The following is a 22028-nucleotide window of genomic DNA, read 5'->3' as shown; positions in this document are numbered from 1 at the left end:
AATGATCAAAAAAGCTGTAGAGGCTGAGTTATCCCGACTTAAACTTCCTACTATTTGTCAAGATTAAAAGTCTGTTTCATTAGACTTTTTCTTCCGTGACAATACCCTTTGCTTTTAGATCCTGTTTCCCCTGGATCATAACACAGGACATGGAGACAGCTGTGTATAAAATTAGGCCTGCACTTTAATATATATTTCCATAATGTCAATTTTCTGATCACTTTTTCGTTGAGCATCTTGTAATCTTGTGTATATACATGTGAGAACACGGAGAAGCATAAAATATTGAATTTACACCTGTGATTTAAAAAAAAATAAAAGCAGCACATTTTCTCCTTTCTCTCCGGGCTGAAACGTTTTCACCGTTCTTGCTTAAAAAAGGATTTTTAGTTTGTTAAAATTGTTTATAAAAAGGTAAGATTCCCGTTAATTGCTTCAGCTCTTGGCAAATAAACCCTAATGACATCATCCGTTTTGCCTCAGTGATGCGTTGCCAGCACTAGTTCACAGTTAGCTGCTAAACAATTACACCCATAATTGGAGAAGAGTTGTCACGAGAACGCGAGGTCATCGTGCCACATGTCAGCGGGCCTGTTTGCTGCAGGGCAGATTGTTGAGCCGAGCAGCAAGTCGGGAAGCCCACGACCTCTGTCACGCCGACACCTGGTAACAGGTGCTGGCTCTGAAGCGTGGGGCGAAATGTTGAGTTCCGTGTGCAACGATATGTGCTTGCACTTGCCTGCTGCCGGCTCGTACTTAAAGGCTGAGGAATGTGTGGAACTCAGCTCAACATGTGAGGCTCCAGTCACATGAGTCAAGCGGCAGATCACTGTTTGAAATGATGGGGAGTGTGATTGTTGTGTGGTCAAGTCAGTTGCTGTTTGATTAGCTTTGGTTTCTGGTAATGTTTGCGCCTCACACTTGCCGTTCTGTTTTGTCATTTGTTCCATATTAGCGTTCAGATGAGCCAGATCTAACTTTACATGTATTCGAAGAGTTGTAAAATAAATGTTAAGAGAAAAACGCAGTAAACAAAAGAGATGCCAGGCAACAGAGGGCATGTAGGTTCATGCTCTTTATTCCAGCTCTACTATAAATAGTCCCAATTAGCTGATAAAGCTTATAGTCATTTGACAGGAAAGTGATCAAAATCAGCAAACGTTTATCATTCATCAAAAATGCCAAATATCGAGCATTTCCTGTTGTTTCTCTTTACAACTAGCATTTTTACATACGGGAAAAATAATCTAAAGATGGCAACATTGTCAGATCCAATCTTTTAGTTTGAATGCTGTTTGTATCCGGCTGCAGTGAGACGACTGTTGCATTACTGAAGTGACACACATGCCGAAGTCCAACTGAAACGTGAACCTCGTGTGTACATAACAAAAACGTCACATGTGCAACAGTCCGGTTGCTCGCTGATTCCTCGAAAACTGCTGAGTTGTGATATGTTCCTTCCTGATGTGTTCATCAAAGCTGACACTTCCTCATGTCTCCATTCACCTCCATCTTTGTCTTTGAGCTTCCAAGTTTATTTCTATCACGTTCTGAGATGTCGACACTGACTGATGACCACACGCAGTATGTACATGAGCACAGAGGCAAAAAAAGGCTTTAAAAAAAGACACATTAAGTCCCGTCCGACTGTACTGACAGTGGTCGCTTTGGCAGAGATCAGATCCAGGACCACATATGACAGTGGCCCAAGTCTGATTTAAAAAAAATTAAAAGAAATGAATAAAAGAAATTCAGATTTGGTTTGTCCACAGCCCCTGTAGGGGGGAAAAAAATTCAGATTGAGTCACTTGAGTGCAAGGAGATTAGATACGGGACACTTCAGCTGTAATGTGAACGCAGCCTTTGACACCTGGGAATTTGAGGGATTTTTTTTCTGAAAAAAAAAAAAATGTGCACCCTTAACTGAAACAGTGTCTGATCTTAAAGGCAGTTTCTCTCTCGTACTTGTATATTTTGGGGATCTTTAAACAGAGGAACATTAAATTTAAGAGTCAGTGTAATCTACGTATCAGCTAAGACACACATGTGTCATAACGAAACCCCTTAAACAGTTTTTCCTTTGGACATTTTTCTATTGATCGATCGTGTGTCTGTTCGTGTTTAACAAAAAGAATTCATGGCTGCTCACTGTGTGTGTGTGTGTGTGTGTGTGTGTGTTTCCTTTTGCCCGTGACAAGTTTATAATGGAAAAAGAAAACGGTAGATGATAAATTCTTTAGCATTTCTCATTTTGGCAGCCCGCAACCATATCGAGCAGACGTGATTCATTAAAAACACATTTCCAGCCATGTCCGCCTGTCTCTTATCATGATCTCCTCTCTCGATCTTTACGAGTCCTGAGGAAATACGAGCTACAGTGTAGTCAGGACATGGCAACTTGAACCTGCCTTCCACGATCCGCTTCAGCCTTTTGTATATGTCATCTCTCTGTGTCACTTGACTACAGCGCGGTCGCAGCCCCCAACCACCTGTCACCGTGTACAGTCACGTGTCGAAGAGGAAGGGAAGGAAATGAAAAGCTCAGCGTTTTAAGTGTTTATGCTTTGTACCAAGTGGGCAGATTTTTATCTATGTGGCGCTGTCAGGTCCAGTGAGGGGGGAATTACACTTTTGAATGCTCAGCCGAACAGGCAACAATAGCCGTAGTGTGCAAACAATGTGGCCTCGGCTTGGGCGGCGGACACAGGACACAGCTGCCAGGGCCACAGCGTCCAGCTTCGGGCTAGGTGTCCTCTCAGGCTTTACCTTTGGCACACATGGCGTTCTCAGAAATTCATTCACTATTCTTACCTCTTACGATCGGAGGTCAGGAGAAGTATTTGTCTCGTGAACTAAGTGTCTTTATCATAATTAAATTTAATGAAGTGAATGGTGGAGACTTTCAGAAAGATGAGATTTGTGAGGGAATAATCTTCGGAAACATTTTGACGGAAAAGCCTAAAGAGGCCCGGACTCATAGCTTCCATAGATGTTCGCTTCTTTCCTTTCTTTATTCTTATTTTTATTTGAACACATGGAAAAAGAGTTCAGCCGACAAACACGCGGCGCTGCACGTTCTGCACTTCAACGGCGTACGTACATACAGTGAACAAAGCAGCGTTCGTTTACCATTTTCCCACTCGACACACATGGCTGTTCACTACTTCTAATTGAGGACAAGTCTGATGCTAAGTTACAAATCGTACTGGCATTTTTAATGTGTTTCCTCTTTTGCACGACAGCCAATCAGAGTGGTCTCTGTTCCAAATGGGACCAATGTTGAAAAGCTGCTGTTATGGGTCCAACTAGCGCGGACAGCGTAGGACCTGCCGCAAACACAAACTAGGCCAATGGATTGTTGCTGACGGCCGAGCATCAAGTTGGTGTGTCACCGCCTGCAGACTTTCGCGACTTGGTTTGTTTGCTGACACAGGACAGTGTGAACTGTGGGACCTATAGGTGTGTGTCTTTGCCCAACCAGTTCTGCTGGCAGGCGGAGTCCAAGTCAAATTTGACACACTTTTGGCGACAATTAAAGCAAACAGGATGCACTGTCAGCAACTTGCAGTGACAATACAGTGTCCGAATACCTTTTTAATATAACAATTTTTAAAAAACTTTTATTACATGTCCAATTATACAATATACAGTATTCTAAAAAACGTGTTTTCACTTTGTCCTTTTTGCTAATTGACTGTAGATATTGTAGTTGCTATGACTAGTAGCCACAGCAGCATGAAAATGTGTTTCTTTGTGTTTCATTTGTAAATGATCGAATGCAGCGACTCTAATCCCACAACTCTTTTGTGTTTTGCTGTGTTTCAGGACCGGAATCGGCCCTTTGATGCTTTTAGCTTGCACTCTTTGGAGAATTCCTTAATGGATATAATAAGGACTGACCATGACAAAGGTAAACCACACCCTGCCGGTGGCCCACCAATGACTATCGCTGATATTATATGGAGGAATCATTTTGCAGGTTAGGAATATTTATACATCCATGCTTAAAGTATTTGGGTTGCTTTTTTTTTTTTTTTTTTTTTTTTTTTTTTTTTTTTTTGCTGTATGGACATAAATCATCTATGGGTATATTTGTTTTTCTGTTTTTTTGTATTTGTCAAACTCCTAATCAATCCAGAATAGATCATCGTGCTCTGAAATTACATGTGATAATTCACATTTTGTGTCTTACCTTTTAAAATAGTGAATAATGGTGTTGGTCTATGGGGTGAAGAAGCAGATCTGCATCAATGGGCACTTTTTTTTTTTTTTTTTTCATTTTTTTGCTTGCAAAATCCATTTTCTTTTGTCTTGGCTTACTTTGCCTGTTGGCTACGTTGATTGGAATCAATAGATCAAGTAATAATGTCACATGTTTGGTGATTGAGCATGTTTCTATTCCAAGTCGCTGATATTTTCCTTCGGTGATGAAGAATTAAGAAATAATCCTCCTGTGGGACTTTTCTTTTGCGTGTCACCGTGGGCTTAGATGTGCCATGACTGAGTCATGGCCTAAAGATCACATTGGTGTTTCCAAGCAAAACCACTAGAAGCCGTTTTCTTGAAGGTGAAATCAAATTCAAAGTAAAAATCCATTATTTTCATGCTACTTCATCTCCTGGGAACTATAGACGGCTCATGAACTCATGAAAACAACGTTAAGGAGTTTGTGTTCACAACCTTTTAAGGTCATCCAATGCATGTCAGGCCTTCTAAGCCAATATTTTCGCAGCCGAGGTCACGCGTCTGTTGTGAAGACCCCTGTCTCCCCGTGGGCCCCATGTCAGGTTGTGCTGTCAGGCTTTTATCCCCCCCCCCCCCCCCCCCCCATCATCCATCTTAACAATGGAAACATTGGTTGGAGGAGTGTTCAATGAGCAGAGCGTGTCATTTTTTTCGAGCGTATTCTTTTTTTTTCCCCCAGTCTCGTGCTGAGCGAGTATTGTTACCACAAACTGCTCGTTCTGGCCCAGTCTGACTCCAGTGGTAATGTGTTGTAATATCCATCAGCTTTTTCCCTCGTGATTGTTTATCACAGCACAACCGAGACAGAGGAGATATGAGGACAGAGAGGGTGGGTAGTATGCTGACATGGGTGTGCATTCCTTCATCAGTCTGTGACGGTGTGGTGCTGCAATAAGCTACCATCCCAACCACAGGGCAGCTCCACCCTGCTTGTCCACCTTGTGGTGGATCATCAACAGGAAACCGATGCTTGGGAGAAGAGTTTGCAAGTCCAAATGTTTTGCCTGAAACATTTCAAAGAACCGCTGACCCCCAATATTCTGTACCGACACCCGGTGTTTGCTGCGCGACATAACCCTGATGAGTCCGGACTATTTTTCACTTTCTGTGCTAAGCTGTACACTTGTTGAATCTCCAAAAAAAAAATCAAAGATATGGAAATAGGTTTGGAGGTCTGGAATGTGGCAAGGCTCAGGTTTTAGCTTTAGCATTTAGTGCTGAGCCTGTGATGCAGTGTTGCTGACCAGGACTTTGTTTGCCTAAATGATCTTAAAGAGGCCAAATTTGGGTTTATATTTTTATTCTGGGGTTCTACTGGAATAGGTGTTGATGATTTGCATGTCTAAAAGCTCCTGATTTTTCCTATAATGGGCCTTTTTGCAATACGGCTCCCTATGAAATTGTTCATTTTAGCTCCAGTCTCTTTAAGGCCTCCTTCCCCCTGAGCAGTGGGCCGAGTATACAACTAACAAACAATAGGAAAAAGCATAATGTAAATAAGCTTGGTCCAATTTTAAGTCTGCAGGCTAAGACTGTTGGCCCAATGTGCATTTGAGAAACAAGGCTTAGCTAACGTAAGCACGAACTTACGAAGCGATGAGGGTCGGTACAGGTACTACCTGATGAATCTGACAAGCAAAGGAAAAATGTTAAACCAAAGAAAACATCCACCATGTAGATAATAATGAATTTGAAAACATTACTGATTTTGATGTTAAGCGTGTCGTCTGTTGCTTGGTACTAACTTTCTAATTTTTCACATCTGCTCAAAAATTCTCGACTTGTAGGATGCTGACTTAGACAAGACAGTAAACTGATTTGTTGCTCGAGCAAGTAATTGTCATAGTGAGTGTGGCATCGCATTTTGATGATACTAGCCACAAAGTGAGAATCAGCCGTCGACATCGAGTAACACAGTGGGCCTAGTTTTGCATTCAGAACTGGATGGGTCTCCCACCCACATCCATCCCATCAAAAACATTGCTTGCATACTTCTCATTGTGACTGGAGCGCTTTAGTTCTTTTTCCCCGACTGTGTTATGATTCTCCGTATGCGTGTGTGTGTGTGTGTGTGTGTGTGTGTGTGTGTGTTTTTTTAAAGGAGGTCATGCTGTGATGTTAAGGAGAATAAGTAAAGAGAGTGGCCCCACCCTCTACACCCTCTATCTGTCAAGACAGGGAAGAGGGCGAGGCCATCTTCATTCAACCTGTTTTTGTCACAGCACTTGTTGGGAGAAGAGTCATCTTGGGTGTGTGTGTGTGTGTGTGTGTGTGTGTGTGTGTTGTCTGTAAAATAGTCACTATGTTCCTTCAGTCCTTTCAAACGTCCTAAAAGCTCCGTACCTCCTGGGTGGAGGCAACAGAGCAGAGGGACGTCTGAACAATTGGGCCCTTTCTGCAGTGCTTCACACACAGTCGTTGACATGTAGTTCCTGAGCTGGGTCAGCTGAGCTCATGTGTGGAGAGCTCTCATAAACACACAGGCGTGTACACACACACACACACACACACACACACACACACACACACACCAGATTCTCCTCTTGGCCTGAGAAAACACCAGTTTGACAACAACCACCACCACGGCTGCCAGCGGTGTCATCACATACGCACAAAATGCTCACATCCAAATTGTTTCTGACGTGTAAATCAACTGTGACATTCCATGCAAAGCTGTCTCACCTCACACGCCGCGTCAGGCCGCCACTCATTGTTGTCTGCGACAAAGACAACTCAACAGACATGATACTGTTTGTGGAGCCACTCCTCATCCACACACACACACACACACACACAATCTCTAGATGCTGTCACTAACCACTTGAGATACTCATAAGTGTTAATAAGTCTTCTAAGCCCTTGTGGAAACTAGTGTAGGAATCCCCACCCACCCATTTCGTGTCTCTATCTGATCACACACATTGCCTCAGCCGGTTCCATTTACCTCAGAAGATGGAAGTTGGAGCTGAGGACAACGTAACACAGCAGTCTTAGCCAGGTTAGATATTTTATTAGCAATACCAGTTTATATCAGTACTGTACATTACATGGTGTATGTACTGAGAGCTGACATCCATTATTCGACTACAGCTTACACACTGTTACACACTGCACACAAAGCGCCCATCTTGGAAACTGAGGTTGGGATTGGTGCAACTTTCAAAGTTCTAAATCCTGACTTCACGGGACATTCCAGTTTAAACTTCCGACTGACAACTCAGAAATTCCAACTTCCCATTTCAAATTGAATGCACCGTTTTTAAATTATTACTTTAAATCGTCGCATATTCACCTCTTTGTGTGTGAATAACCAACGAGTTAGTCCACCCCAGTTCCACCCACTGGGATTTGTTCTGCGAACTCCTCTCGCTTCACACGGGTGGGTTTCCGTGGGGTCTCTGCTGTGTTCAGGTGTCACTCGTCATGTGTTGGTAACAGCTATAACTGAAGTCAGTTGTCAAGGGAGAGAAAACACTGCTGCTGTTTGACTTTGCGCACTTGTTGACAAGAGCATGGGTCAGTGGATAAGGGTTGTATTTATATTTTTATCAGGAGGAAAACAGGAATTAGCCACACAGTACAGTAACAGAGTTCACATGTTGCACTTCCTGTTTCCCATTAATGTAAAGCCGTTGTAAAGTTTAAGTTAAAGATAAAAGTAAAAGATAAGATTTAGCCTTGACTTGGGACCACCTACTTTCCTCCGTCTTCATTTGGTCCTAGAGATCACATGACATGGTCTGTGTGGACCTTGTTTAGGTTCAGAGCAGGGTCACACCATGTTAACCTGAGGTTAGAGGTCAATATTTGGCAGGCAAGCTGGACTTGACCCCATTTCAGTTGACAACTTTTGAGATGAGCTCCGCCACACAGGGATGCCCCTGTACTTTAAACAGCCAGCAATTACTGCACAGAGATAAGATAATGTTTGTCTTGGCTGTGTTAAAGGTTAAATTGCACCTATGTTCTGCGTTTTGTTACAGTGGAAAATTCATGATTCGTGCAAGCTCGACTGAGCTAATCCAGTCCAGGCAACAAGACAAGCCTGGGCTTGTTTTGTCTATTGAAACCTCCGTTTGTCCAGATCACACATGCCACTGGGACAGGGACTTGTTTTTAGAAATATTCCATAACATTTCTATTTTACATTGTACAGTAGTTTTACTTGTTATTGGAAGAAGTGGGTCATTCTTACAGAGATATGACTCTTTCACCGTGTTTCTCAGTTGTTCCAGTCGTCTGGCATCTGTGCACAGAACACATTCCCCTCTGTGGCTATTGCCGAGTTTTTTTTACGCCGTCCGGCCAAAGTTGTCTTGGTAATAAAAGTTTACCAACACGCTGCTGCTGAGATGTTTTTCCTTTTTTGTTTGGGTTTTTTTTCTTTTCTTTTTTCCATTATCAACGTTCCACACTCGCTCTCCTCCCATAACATGTGCTGGAGCTTTGTCCGACAGGAGTTACTGGGAAATTAAAGATTTGCTAGAGTGTAGAACAGAGCTAATTATGAGCAAAAGCAGAAGTGTGTTGATAATTAGCCCACTTCTGTATTGTTGAATCTGTCACACTTCCAGAGTCCAGTAGTTTTAAGTGGACCCAGAGTAAGACACTAAACAGAGCGGGTGGGATGGTACAAAGGCAGTTTATTGTAAGGCAATGCACAGGAGTGAGGGAATTTCCATGTGGGTGGGGGGGGAGACAGGTGACTGGCTGGAGACGAGCTGGAGAGACAAGGGGAGCAAAGCAGGGCGGCCAGAGATTCTGGAACAGGGAGACAAGTTTGGTTCAAAGCGATTCAGTTTCAAAAAGCTGCCGTGAGGTTTACTGAGATGATCTGGTGACTTGTGGACTGCAGGAGACCGGTGTATGAGCAGCTGTCATCAAGCCAGGTGATTGGGTCCAGGCATGAGGTGACAGAATCTCAACATCTGCATTCATGCTCCTGTGTTTCCAGCATCCTTTCATACCTGCTTTGCTAAAACATCTCAGAGCCCAGTGCTCCATCGCACTATTACAGCTTAGATGGCAGGCAAGGTCCAGTTACTTCAGCCCCTACTCCTTAACCTATTTCTCCCAAAGCATTCACAGCGAGTTCACCGGCCAGTCTGTCGATTTTCATGCGCGTGAAGGGGGAGGAGCCGCTGGACGCAGGCCCAAGGAAGCGGATAGCTTGTCTCCCAAGTGGCCAAGCTGCTGTACAGCCATCATGGGGAAGTTGAGAATAGCTGAGACTCCCTGTGAGGAAATGTCACCAGAAAAGCAGCAGCAGCAGCAACTCAGGGGCCCCTCAGACCCCTTCCACTCATCTCCGGGGGAAAACAGATGACACATGCTCGGAGCTATTTTAGGGCTTCAGGAGGGCAACTGTGCCCCTCTGTCATCCAACATGACTAATGTAGACTGAAGGGCAACCAAGAGTGTTTACTGGGACTTCGTCTCTTCTATCAGCAAAGTCTGTCCATGTGTTTTATTAAGTCTACTAATGTATCATTTTATTGATCCTCTTGTGTTTTTTTGGTTTTTGTTTTTGTCTCAACCCAATGCAGTGGGACTAGGTCAAAGTTTACGGCTGTCTCTGCAGCTAGAAGGGAGTCTATATCAAGGACAGTTTATTCAGTCAGACATTTAGACTTAAGCCCTGTCATTTGGTTGGAGGACAAATAGACCAAATAAACAAGTAGCCCACCCACATATTTACCAATAGACAAATCTGTGAACTTATCCCTTGGCACTGTTGAACTTGGAAGCCAGCCTGCCCGACTATCAGATTTAAGGCTGGTGAGACAGATGACATAACCGGAGAACATTTGGGAGAGTTAGACAACCTTCTGTGTCGAAACACAGATTTTCTCCTCCGTTCGGCGGCATTGTCAACAAAGACAAGATGAGAATGTGACGTATCCACACAGTATGTGACACATATCCATGTGTTCATACGAACGTGTGTGTGACTGTCTGGGCTTCTCACGCTCCGTTTGCCCACTGAACATCTGTAGAGTTAACTTTTAACGTCATCTTGTTTGCACCACAGCAGCTTTCAACATGGGGCCGGTCGTTCTGCCAAAGTCTGTGTTAGATATGGGGAAACCTATACTAGCAGTAAAGATATCCATTGCGGTTTTTTCCCCTTCAACCTTTACGTCCACCGTACCACTGTTACAACACTGTAATGACACTCGGAATACGTGTCCACCGCAGTTGCGCTCGAAATGAGGTGCTTCAGCAGATTTTCGGACATTAGCAGACGTTTACAGACTTTCGGTTGTTTAAAATTGAAGGAATCAAACGAGGACAATTTCTAAAGCTTGACACAAGTGTTTCCAACCCGGTTTTTCAGTGAGAAAACACACATGGACACCCAAAAATGAAGAAAATCAGTCCAACAATACAAAAAAAACAAAATGTATCTACCAATTTGAAAAATCAATCTGTGGCAATAAATACTAACACCTATTTCGTGTTGCATCAGTGAAACTTGCATGTATTTTTGTTAATTATGAGAGGAAGCACTTTTTTCACATAAGTGGTCTCGTCTTCATTTATTGATCTGAGAAATCATCAGCTGAAACACCTAATTTGACAAATCTAGGCAGGCTCCTCACCACACAACAAGCAGGCAGCGTGTAGTGAGTGTAGATGGGTTTTAATTTTAAGTGCTCAGGGATCAAGCTTGTCCCTCTGGGGCTGGTCCTGAAGACAATGTGGACAGTGAGGTGGCAAGTTTTTGGCCAGTAAACCGGCCACGGAATTTTTCTCGTTGTCGTCTTGACGAGTAGGTTGAAGGAGACGGAGGTGATCAGATCCCGGTTTGGCCCCCTCATCGTCGCAGGGCCGACAGACGGGCCCCTTGTAACATGCACACGTTGTCACCGTAGCAGAATGCGCTCTCTGTTGAATCCCTGGCCTTATAGCTGCCTTTGTGTGTGTGTGTGTGTGTGTGCGTATGAGATATGTAACAACAAAGGAGTGTGTGTTTCCAGCTTGTTTTTCCCATTTGTTTTCTGTGGTTGTCTTTTCTGCCGTTATATCACGTGGGGGCCACATGGTTTCATGTTAAACATTTCATCATGGCTGGCAGTTTCCCATTGCTGACAACAGAATGGAAATCAAATGGCTTTTATCAAGAAATTGCGTGTTTCACCCTCCCTTTGTAAAACCGTTTGTTGTTGTTGTTGTTGTTTCTTCGCCAGGACGTATGGGCCTCAACTTCCACCACCCTGGAGCAGACCACATTATGCCACTGAACAGTAAGTTCCCTTCATATTCATGGATTGTGTTAGAACTGTTTTGGTTTTGCTGATACGTGTCTTGCTGCTGCCTGTTGTCCTCTGTGTTTGAAAGGATTGGGAGTGGGAAGTGTGGTACGTTCCCCCCCCCTCCTAACCACAGGGGGCTCCTGCCTCCCCTTTGATAAGCCCTGGATTCCCTGACACCATAAACCCAGGACGGTCCTCTTAACACTGGGGAAAGCACACTTGACCCGTGAATAGCACTTCCCAAAATAACCCTCAACATGTAAGACAAGACTCCCCCCGGTGTTCCACCAGCCATTAAGGTGACCAATGGTGACCTGAGAGAAATCAGGTCTCTGTCCCGTTTGCTGTTACATGGATACCACCCAAAATATGTCAGGGGATGGGATTTCTTTGGGTTTTCGACATGTTCTGCTAGGGGAAATCATGTCTCCCACTTTTTTCCAAACCTCAGCAAAAAAATAAAGAATCTCTGGACCCAATCAGCAAAGCCCTGTTTTCCTCTCTGAATATTAGTTTGCCTACAGGGTATAGAAACAGGTAAAGGCAGGCGATGTCTGACAGTCTTGGTGAAGGAGCCTCCTACTCCTATCACATCTTGACAAACAGTGCGGCTCCTTCCTCCCTTTGTTCTTCTCATCATTCATATCCTCAGAGAACGTGTCTCGGATTGATGTTAAACTGTAGTGTCGTGGGATTACGCTCGGGCGAGCTCAGATCTGCCCGGATCTTCCAAGTCTGTCAGAACTAGCGCGCTCCGCTGCAGCCTGTGATGTGTGCAGACAGGGAAGCTTTGCTTTCAACTTTAAAGCGTTTTACTCAGTGTTTCTCCTTCATTTCCTCCTATTAGCTTTGAAGCTTATGTAAGGCTCTTCTTTCTCTGGGTAGCACTCAGCGAAGTTGAAGAAGAAAGGCTGGAGAGGAGTAAGCGCAGGTCCTTCAGCCGTATTTCTTGGTGCTGCACACTTTGACAGCTTAGTAGTGGTCTATGAGGCTCTGAAGCCCGGCAGAGCCGTACACTTCAAACTCGTAATGCCCACTTTCTTTTTTTTTTTTCTGTCTTCCTGACATCACAGAGTTTAAGGCGGATGCTTATTCTTAACCCCTCACTTTTCCTTTCCCTCCTCTCCCTCGTGGGTTGGATTCTCTCCCACCGTGGCATCGGACGGTTTCCCAGCGCTACGTTTTCTTCATTTCGGCCCAGTTGCTAGGTGACATTGTTTGTGCTAAGGCCAGATGGTGAGAGGGCAAAGCCTCAGAGAGGCTGCCTGGGTTTTTTGGGGATCTTAGAGCCAGATCTTTTTAATGAAAACATAACAAGGGGAAAGAGGTTTAGAGACAATATATTCCCCAAGAGTAGCCGATGGGGCAAGTTACACAATGGGGCTCTAATAATGCGAAGGCCTCTTGTTGCTCTTCTTTTTTTACGTGGTGAGTTTAGAGGAGCAGCAGTATCTGTTTAGGTCTGTGTTACCCCCTTCTGCTGTTTGTTGAAATTTGCATCGTCGTAAGCCACGTTTTGCCTTCGTCGCGGTTCCCATTCATGGCGCGACCGAGACTCGAATTGTCTGTGGGAACAAACACAGTCCTGAACCTCGTGCTGCGTTAAGCGAGCAGGCTTGTGTTTGGCTTTGGAAAAAAGAAGAATGGCAAAGAATCACAACTCCGGCTCCTCTTCCAAGTTTTGTTGTTCTCAGCAGATGGAATTGTCATGGAGATTACGTCTGTGTAATGTGTTAATAAGTGTTGCGTGTTAATAAGGGAAGATAGATTTGACAAAAATTTAACTTTGAAAAGGAAACGTCTGTGAGATGTGTAGACATTTCCAGGAAAAGGACTTAAATAAAGGAGTTCATTATTCCAGAAGGTGTGAACCCAGAATTAAGGATTTACCACAATGTTTTCGACCACTGCATTGTCTTCCTCATTACAGGGACTTGGCTCCGTTGTCCTAGAAATATCACAGACGTTGAAACTGTGAAATGATGTTGATTTTGACCAACTGGAAATAATTTGGCTCATATTGACAATCTGGGCTCAAGGTCCACTTACTCATTTTCTCCCAAAAGCTTTTGACCACAGTTCACTTCCACAAATTGCAACGTTGTCCTAGAGATGGAGCATAAACAGCCAATTAATGACAAGTGTGGAGTTTCTGGAACATATTAACGGGTTGCTGTACATTGGGAGACAAAAGGAGCTTTGGAAAAAGCTAGGAAGTCAACTTTGACTAAGTGGACATGCGTGAACTTTCTGACCAAAACAAGGATCTCGTCACCTACAGTGTTTGGTTTGCTGTAGCTTGTTAGTGTTTTCAGACTTCATCATGGTCACTGCAGAAAATGGGCATTAGAAACTCAAGATAAGGCAGAGGAAGCATGAGCTGCCGATTAGGTTTAGGCGATCACGCCCCTGTATTTTTGACTTGCCATATATTCCGAGCTCTTCAGCCGTGACATCACAGCCTTCTGTCCACCCCCCCCCCCCCCCCCCCTCATCCCCGCATGTTATTTATTCTCCCTTCTCTGAGCCCTGAGGCTCCCAGCCACCTCCATACCCTCTCCTTATCCCGTGGAAAGTTTCCACTCCCACCTGGCCTGCTAAACCTGACCTGAGAGCAACTTTTAATATTTCACCATGTCCATGATAATGACTAACCAGCTCTACCTTCAGCCTGCTTTATGGCCTCATTTGTGAATATTCGCAGAAGATTAGCACAGAGATCACAATCTCTGGCTTACGGGGCATCGCGTTATGCTGCTGAATATCTCGCCAATTTCCGTGGCTAAACGTGCCTGCATGTGTTTGTTGCCAGGGCAGGTGCAGCAGGTTTAGCTCGGGCCACTGCCAGGCTGTAATAATCACCCTCCTCCCGTTGGCGAAGCTTAGGTGTGGCCATCTGTGGTTTCACTGTTGCCTTAGAGATGTTCCTTTTGGTTCATTTCCACAAAAACCCATGTCTCTGTATCTCTTTCCAACCCTTGTTGTTCCTGCCCCGTCCCTCTGTCTCTCCTTGTGTCTCTTCTCCTTGCCCCACTGTGCTGACAAGCAGCCCGGAGCTATGGCCGCAGACGAGGTAACGTGTAGCCTTTTCTCTGGGGTTCTGCTTGAAGTGCAAGGCCGTCTCTCTCCGAGGCCAGGGCTGGGCTGGGCTGGGCTGGGCGGGGTGGGCTGGGCTGGGTGGGGTGGGGCGGTGTCTCAGTGTTCTGTCCCTATCTGCTTCTCATCTGTGCTGTGATTGAATGAAATCATATTCATTTTGACACACTGTTTTTCATGTTGTGCATTTAATCAGGGTGAGGCAAAAGGGTCCACCAAATCTGTGTCACGAATCCTGTTTGGCTTGATGGTGAGAGAAAAAAAAAAAAAGTTAAAAAAAGAAATCTGCCTCTTGTCTCTATTCTGAGTCAGTCATCTACCTCGGTGCTGTGTTGCACACACAAGCGCAAGCAGCAACAGTTCTAACAACAAAATACAAATCCTGTGTTTTGCAGCATTTGTTGTAATCGGGAACACGCACGAAAGAAAAGTCAAACCCTAAAACGTTTGAGGCTTTTGATGGTTTAGTATGCTGACTCAGATATGACTCACCATCCGAATGGCAAAAGATAGTTGATCACACCTGATTTGATGTGCCTTTTTAAAATTAATTAATTTATTTCAACTCACTCTGTCTTTATTCAGCAAGGACAGATGTTTGTAAGGACAAAGCAGCATCGGACTGGGGTTACGCATTTTTAAACATTTTTTTTTTTAGTTGTACTATAGTGGAGCTGGTGATGTGGCTACAAAAATTTGTCGATTAAAATTGCTGACGTAGGGGTTTGGGACGTGAACACACAGCGTTAAAAAAGACGCAAATGTGGCTCTGTTACACAAAAACACACACATTCCATTTAGACAAGCGCCACAGCTTTGAGGAAATATCTCTCCAGCCGTGGTTGTAGCTCACACACACGGTACTGCAGCCACGCTCATTACTGACGGATCAACACTCTGTCACCTCCCATTAGCTTCTGCAGTTTAACATATTGCCTACAGGTCAGGAGGACTGGTTAATGTCATGACAGCTGGGAGTGGAAGTCACCAGCAACAGTTAAAGGATGGATTCGACTTTGACACATACAATATACTAACTGATGTTATTTCTTTATTAAGCTGTTGTGACAGCAGACATTATGTAGCATTCTTAAAAAAATAGGATTCAAAAGTGTTAAAGACAGAGTAGATTCAGAATTGTCACGTGTCGAAGTTTCCTTGCGCAAGACACTGAACCCCAACTTAGTTGCTCCCCATCAGTGTATGAGTGTATGAGTGTGAATGGGTGAATTAGAAGCAGTGTAAAGCGCTTTGAGTGGCAATAGGTAGAAAAGCGCTAAATAAGTGCAGAACATAGAACATTTCACCATAAAGTTTTCCAGATGTGATTAATTGACTCGCTCTCTCACACCCTCCCTTTCTTTTTTTTTTTACTTGATGCTCCTGCATCTCTCTGTCCTCCCCTCTTGTCCCCATCTTCCGGCCTGTCTTCCTGGTGTTCTCCGGTCTTCCTCTCCTCCCAGGTCGTTCCTGTCTTTTCCCCTTTGAAGATGGCTTCCTCGACGACGGCCACGGCGACCCCTCCTTGACCCCTGGCCTGAACTCCCCAACCCGCTGTCAGAACGGAGAGAGGATGGAGCGCTACTCCAGGAAGGTGTTTGTTGGAGGCCTCCCCCCTGACATAGATGAAGGTAAGTTAAGGATTCAGTCATCACTCTCGTTCCTTAACTATTGTTCGGCACAGCCCGGCTGCAGAGGGAAGCTGGAACATACTGTACAGTACTTTCATTATTGAAAGCCGCCCAGCACAGGCTTTGTTTCTGGCTGTTTGGCACTAACTGTTTCCTTAAAGTATTTGAACCTGGCTAAAGGGCAGCTTGACTTGTTGAAGATTATTAATGTGCACACTATTGAGCCGGTGAAGCTTTTATTAAAAAGATTGACTTACTTAGCTCTACGCTTTGAAGCTTTTACACCCTTGACACCTTAATTAAAAAAATACATTTTTGAGTTAAAGGAAAACGTAAAGGAATAGATTCCCATCATGGGAAATAGGATTGGTCATGTTGATTGATACCACACTTATTATTGTGTGTAGGAAATGAAATATCACAATACCCCAAAATGTAGTCATAGGCAAAGCTCTAATCTAATTTCTGCGATCCGTTCTAATGTCTGTCCCTGATATGCTGAGCCACATTCTCCACAGCCCCCTGCAGATTATAGGTCTTATTAAATAGAAATGAGAATGCTGCAAAACGTACTAATCAAGCAAAAATGATTGGAAATTCTCTTAATGGTTAGAAGTGCGAGGCTCCTTCTTACACATTTAGAAGCTTATACATTTGCACCACTGCCAGTCAACAGCACCTTTCCACAATAAGTTTTGGAGCATAGTTACACTAAGAAAGTATTCACCGAACTGTCATGTCACCTTCTGCTGGATGATGTAAATTACAACAGTGCTTATAAATCTTTTATAGGTTTACTATGTAAAATATTTATTGGTAAAGTAACTATACGTGTGACATGACTAAAGTAGAGTGAAACGTAGAAAAGTAGTGAAGCTCTAAATTAACATGAAATGGAAAGATTTAAGTACAAGTACCTCAGATGTGTAGATCATCGTATAAAATGGCCGAATACGCAACATCTAAAGTGTTAATATGTTCATATGTGTCTACCATGTTGAAGAAGCTCACGGACTGTTGCCTCGATGCACAAATACGTGCTCTTCGCTGGCTGAAAAATTCATGAGTCAGTCCAGTGCAGACTGGATGTGCCCGGCCTGTGTCCCTGTTTAATGCAGGGGCTACTGCTGCAGCAGCAACACCACAAAAAATAGAACCTCTGCCCGTCTGCGCTCTGAGTGTGGCTCCGCACAGAGTTCGTCATGTCCATATTGCATGAAACGATCAATCTTGTCACGTCACTGAACTGTAACAATTATTTTCATTCGCTTTCTTCTTTTATTACACAGACGAAATAACCAACAGTTTCCGACGCTATGGGCACCTGGTGGTAGACTGGCCCCACAAGGCTGAGAGCAAATCCTACTTCCCACCTAAAGGTAAGTACGGTTTCCCACAGCGTCATCGGTCTTTTCCCACCAGACATCAAAGTCCACACGTTTAAATATCACCTCGGGTGCATTGCCACTTTAGAGGTTTGTAAAGAATCATATTACCCAGAATTCATGCTGGGCAAGCATGGACGTGTTGTTTTTCTAAGCCCCCCCCCCCCCCACAAATACAACACATACAGCGTATAATGAATCCCCAACCGGCCTCCAACCGGCCTCCAAGAGTTTTAACCCGAGAGCTCTTTTCTTGATTGATTACCCGAGAAGTCTGAAAGTTTGTCTCCTTTCTGAGCAGCATCTCGGATGTCGTTTTTTTTTTTTTTTTTTAGCAGGTGTTGAGGGTAACATCAGCCTCTTGAAAGCCTCCACATCACTCCCTCTGGTCTGGGAGCTGCTGTGTGTCATATTAGGGAAGCTTTTAAAGACACTCTGGAAATAACTGACATTCCATAGGCAGATGGTAATAAGCTGCAGCTGGAAGACCTGCAAAAATCTCTGCCATTTTCTCCCCCACTCTCGTTTTTTTCAGCGTCCCTTTTTTTAGCATCCGAGGATTATTTTGAATAGACTACGACTCTGCTAATATCCGAAGCCAGGAGGGGGGGAAAAAAAATGCAGCCTCCTTTTAGGGGAATGAATGAGCTTAGAGCAGCTGGAGGATGCCGTCATGTAAGGGGAGGAGACGTGTGGGACAAGAGATCTGTATAGAATTCATCTCTCACTCTTAATTTAAAAGCCCCACTGCAAAAAAAGTCCAAGGGAAACTGCTAAAATCTCAAAATTGCATCGCACTCTTCCATATTAAGTGGCAAGGGAGCTTCAGCAGGCGCCTGGTGACAGAGTTGTTAGTGCTAATAGCTTCAAGGTTGAGTGCAAGTGCACATCTGCGTGTGTGTGTGTGTGTGTGTGTGTGTGTGGCTGGTTGATTTGAGAAGTATAGGACTCACATCAAGAGGTCAGCAGCTTCACTTCGTGTTAAATGTCCTTCCAAGCTCGACAGGATGGAATGGAAGATGGTTGTCACTTTCCATCCCGCTTCTCATTAAACTGCTGGCAATGTGTGTCTGGACAGTTATGAAAGGGGTTTTGGGATGACTCATATTGTTGCTGTGCCTGACTTAAGGGACAGGGTAAAGACTCGATACTTGGAGAGGAGCGACGGCTCAGAGAGGAACTAGGAACTAGATGTGTTTGTGGTTTTCATGTTTTCACAGCTCCAACTTTTACCTAGTGTTTCATCCCGTTCAGGTAATTGTCAGGTGTTGTCTGTTTGCAGTTCGTCCCAGGTTTCCAGTTCCTTTCAAGCGTCTGCTATTTAGAATTTATGTCGTACCATAAGCCTTATGAAATGGCACAGCCCTCCCTTCTCAGCCAGCTCACGCTTCAAACCAAACAAACCAAAAAAAAAAGGGAAGTTCTGGTCACCATGGTGCTGTCGCTCACACCCTGTCCTGTCGCACAACACTGTTGTCACTGTTGTCGGCAATAACCTTGAAATGTTAGGCAGCTATTTCTGGGATTTAGAATGCGAGGAGGAGGAGGAGGAGGCGGCGATGCAGCCTGCACGCTGGAGCCCCAGCGCTGGGAGCTATAAACTGCTACGAATGCTAATGCTCACGTCACACTGCATCGGCAGTGGGTCACACTTGTGCGAAGGCTCAATACTGAGGTTTGACTGTAACCAGTCAATCAAATGATCTCATTAGAAAAAATGTACATAAAAAAAAAAAAAAAAAAGTTTATTTTATTTGCTACATAACACACTGGCACTAGTCACACTCTTACACTGATTTGCATTACTCACACCTTATCTTTTCACCCTCGAGTGGCATTCTATGCAGTGAGTGACTTCTTCAGATTGAGATGATTAGTTATGCTTGAATTCTTCACTCCTCTACTCAATCACTGACTCCTGTCCAACTGCTCCAAAGCCTCAGGGCCTGTATTTGTTGTTAGGAGTGCAAACGTGTGTGTGTCTCCTTCCATCCACACTGCCAAGCCATCGGCTCAGTCAGTTACAGCCCTCTGCAGGTTCCTTTCACTTCCCCTCCCATCATAGGACATACAGACAATGTACATGAGCTTTGGCTTCATCTGTGCTTTTGGAGCAGACCTACGTGTAAAGTGTGTGTGTGTGTGTGTGTGTGTGTGTGGGAGCCTTTTTTTTTTTTTTTATTTGCTTTCTTGTTCTTCACCATGTTTCTCTTATGGCAAGTGGCAGAACAGGTTTGTGCCCTCACCTATGTGGAATAAATATGCAAACGCATACTAGCTGCTGAGCATGAAATGTCACCAGTAAAACGAGAGATGCACGTTGTGACTACGCTCGCTCACTGTGGTCAGGTTATCTAGGATTGGATTTCGACTAAGCCAACGCAGCTTTCAGTTGATGAGGCAACAGAGAGAATAGGATCACAATGGTGGACCGTTCATAATGCAGCAGAGATGCTTGTACGCTACTTAGTGATTCATCCTGCAGTATCACTTCCGAGCACTTAAGTATCAGCTGACGCCACGAAATACTTTCACTCAGCAGCTTATTTGCTTTATTTTCAACGGTTAGACGAGAAGGTTGATACAACTCTCATGTCTGCGCGGTGAATATAAAGTGATGCTATTTGCCTGCAGCTTTTATCTTTATAGATGTTGGTAGAAAATTCCAGCTTCTAGAAAGCTGCTGTGATCTTACAGGAAGTTGTGCTGCTGGTTTTGCGAGAGTTAAATAAGAAACTTCACACCCTTCTTCTCAAGTCCATTCACTAGATATGAAGCTAAAGCAAAGAGAGAGTGTCGCTTCGCCCTAGTCAACAAATAGTGCAGCACATAACTCCTTTGTACAACCAGCGTCATTTTTGTGTTATGTTCTGTATATGGTATATTCTCATCAAAGCCTGGGCAAGCAAATCATTCATTTCCCACCAATGTCATATTGTTCCATTAGTATTCATTTCCCATTTTCTTTATTAAAACTGACAGGTAGCAGTTAGTTCATGTCACTGTTTTTACAGTAATAGGTCAGGTCAGGTTGCTCTTGACCTCAACTGACGAGTCCAACTGCTGTGCTCCATTAGGGTCAGTCCTTCATGGGGTCATGCCCGACCTACAAGGCCCTCTGTCTATCGTTTGTGTGCAAACACGGCTCTGTAGGGTGGAATATGCTGCAGGTGCACATATTCCTGATCTCCCTGGACGGCGCTTGGGAGCTCAACAGCAAAGCCCTATAAATCTCAGGCACGAGCCACTGCAGATCTGTGCCCTCCTCCCGTGGCGTAAAGCCTCTGCACTGCGCAAGGCTGATTGGGGTGGGGGTGGGGGTGGGGGGGGGGGGAGAGTCAGATCTCCAGCGCCATTCAGATTAAATACCAGAGCATTAAAATGGCATATTGCCCCATGGAATCTGGTGCAGTCTGCATTAATGGGAGGCTTTTTAGGATGCGTCTTAGTGAGGAGCCTGTTCCCTCTACTACGCAAACTTTATTACTTAGACGACAAAATGTCATGTCATGTCACTACAACTGTAATGTAGTCTGTTCAAACTGCTTTTAGTGTGCTGATAATAGTGTGAACTTTCTAGAATTTTCCTATTTCTTTCAGTAATGATACAGATTGATATTGGAAGTTAGCTTAGTCCCAGCCGTTGCCCCAGCGGGTGTGAGTGATGTAACACTATATATATATATATATATATATATATATAATAGCACGTTTGGTGTGAAAGTGAGTGTCCCTCATGAAAATGTCTGTCACTTTCTGGTCGTCTGATATCCGTTTTGCAACTTTCCAACAGTGTCAATCAACGTAGCAGCTCTGCCTCTGTCCCTGCAGTTTTCATACCCCTTCACCTCTTCATGTATTTGCATGTCGTTCACTGTCCTTCCCTTCCTACGTTTTTCCTCACCTTTGTCCCCCACATTCTTCCCCTTTCCTTCCCTGTGTCTCACTCCTCCGCTTTCTTCTTTTCTCTCTTGCTCTGGTTGTCTCCTCTGCCCTAGGTCATGGAACACGTTGTTCCTCTCCTTCAAACTGTATGAGCCGCTGGCTAGCTCTGCCTTTTCATGCAGCTTTGTGTGTGTGTGTGTGTGTGTGTGTGTGTGTGTGTGTGACTGCTTTTTCTCTGAGGGGCATGTCAGTGTTAAACCACATGATTTTTTTTTCCCCCCAAACGACAAACCCTCTTTGTCTTACTTTATATTATAGAAACAGGGTTCTCATGTCAGGTGATGACGAGGCATGTTGAAAAAGATGATGGTGCATAAAATCCTCTTTATACTGAGTCTAATTGTGTATTTCCTGAGGACGGTCCAGAGGGGACTTGGCTCTGCGTAGGAAACAGCAGATATTAGTTTGTCACTCGAAGCAGCTGAATGCAATTAGTTTTGCATTGTAAGTATTTTGTTTTGCCCACAATC

The 22028-nt window shown here is 44.2% G+C and overlaps 1 protein-coding gene across 12 annotated transcripts in view; it reads left to right on the top strand.

The window, feature by feature from the left end:
- Positions 1 to 22028, top strand: part of cpeb3 (cytoplasmic polyadenylation element binding protein 3) — a 39823-nt gene that overhangs the window by 6107 nt on the left and 11688 nt on the right. For 5 of the 12 annotated variants that reach the window (XM_067474448.1, XM_067474471.1, XM_067474462.1 and 2 more), the window contains 5 exons: positions 3826 to 3979; positions 11436 to 11492; positions 14551 to 14574; positions 16061 to 16228; positions 17518 to 17607. In XM_067474448.1, coding sequence (XP_067330549.1) covers positions 3826 to 3979; positions 11436 to 11492; positions 14551 to 14574; positions 16061 to 16228; positions 17518 to 17607 — 493 coding nt within the window. Of the gene's footprint in view, positions 1 to 3435; positions 3460 to 3825; positions 3980 to 11435; positions 11493 to 14550; positions 14575 to 16060; positions 16229 to 17517; positions 17608 to 22028 lie in introns of those variants that run through there. The other 7 variants (XM_067474487.1, XM_067474497.1, XM_067474420.1 and 4 more) reach the window with 7 other exon arrangements.

The sequence above is a fragment of the Channa argus genome, chromosome 1 (genome assembly GCF_033026475.1).
Source record: "Channa argus isolate prfri chromosome 1, Channa argus male v1.0, whole genome shotgun sequence".
Classification (NCBI taxonomy): Eukaryota; Metazoa; Chordata; class Actinopteri; order Anabantiformes; family Channidae; genus Channa; species Channa argus.
Note: the sequence above shows the minus strand (reverse complement) of the source record. Positions and strands in the feature narration are given on the sequence as shown.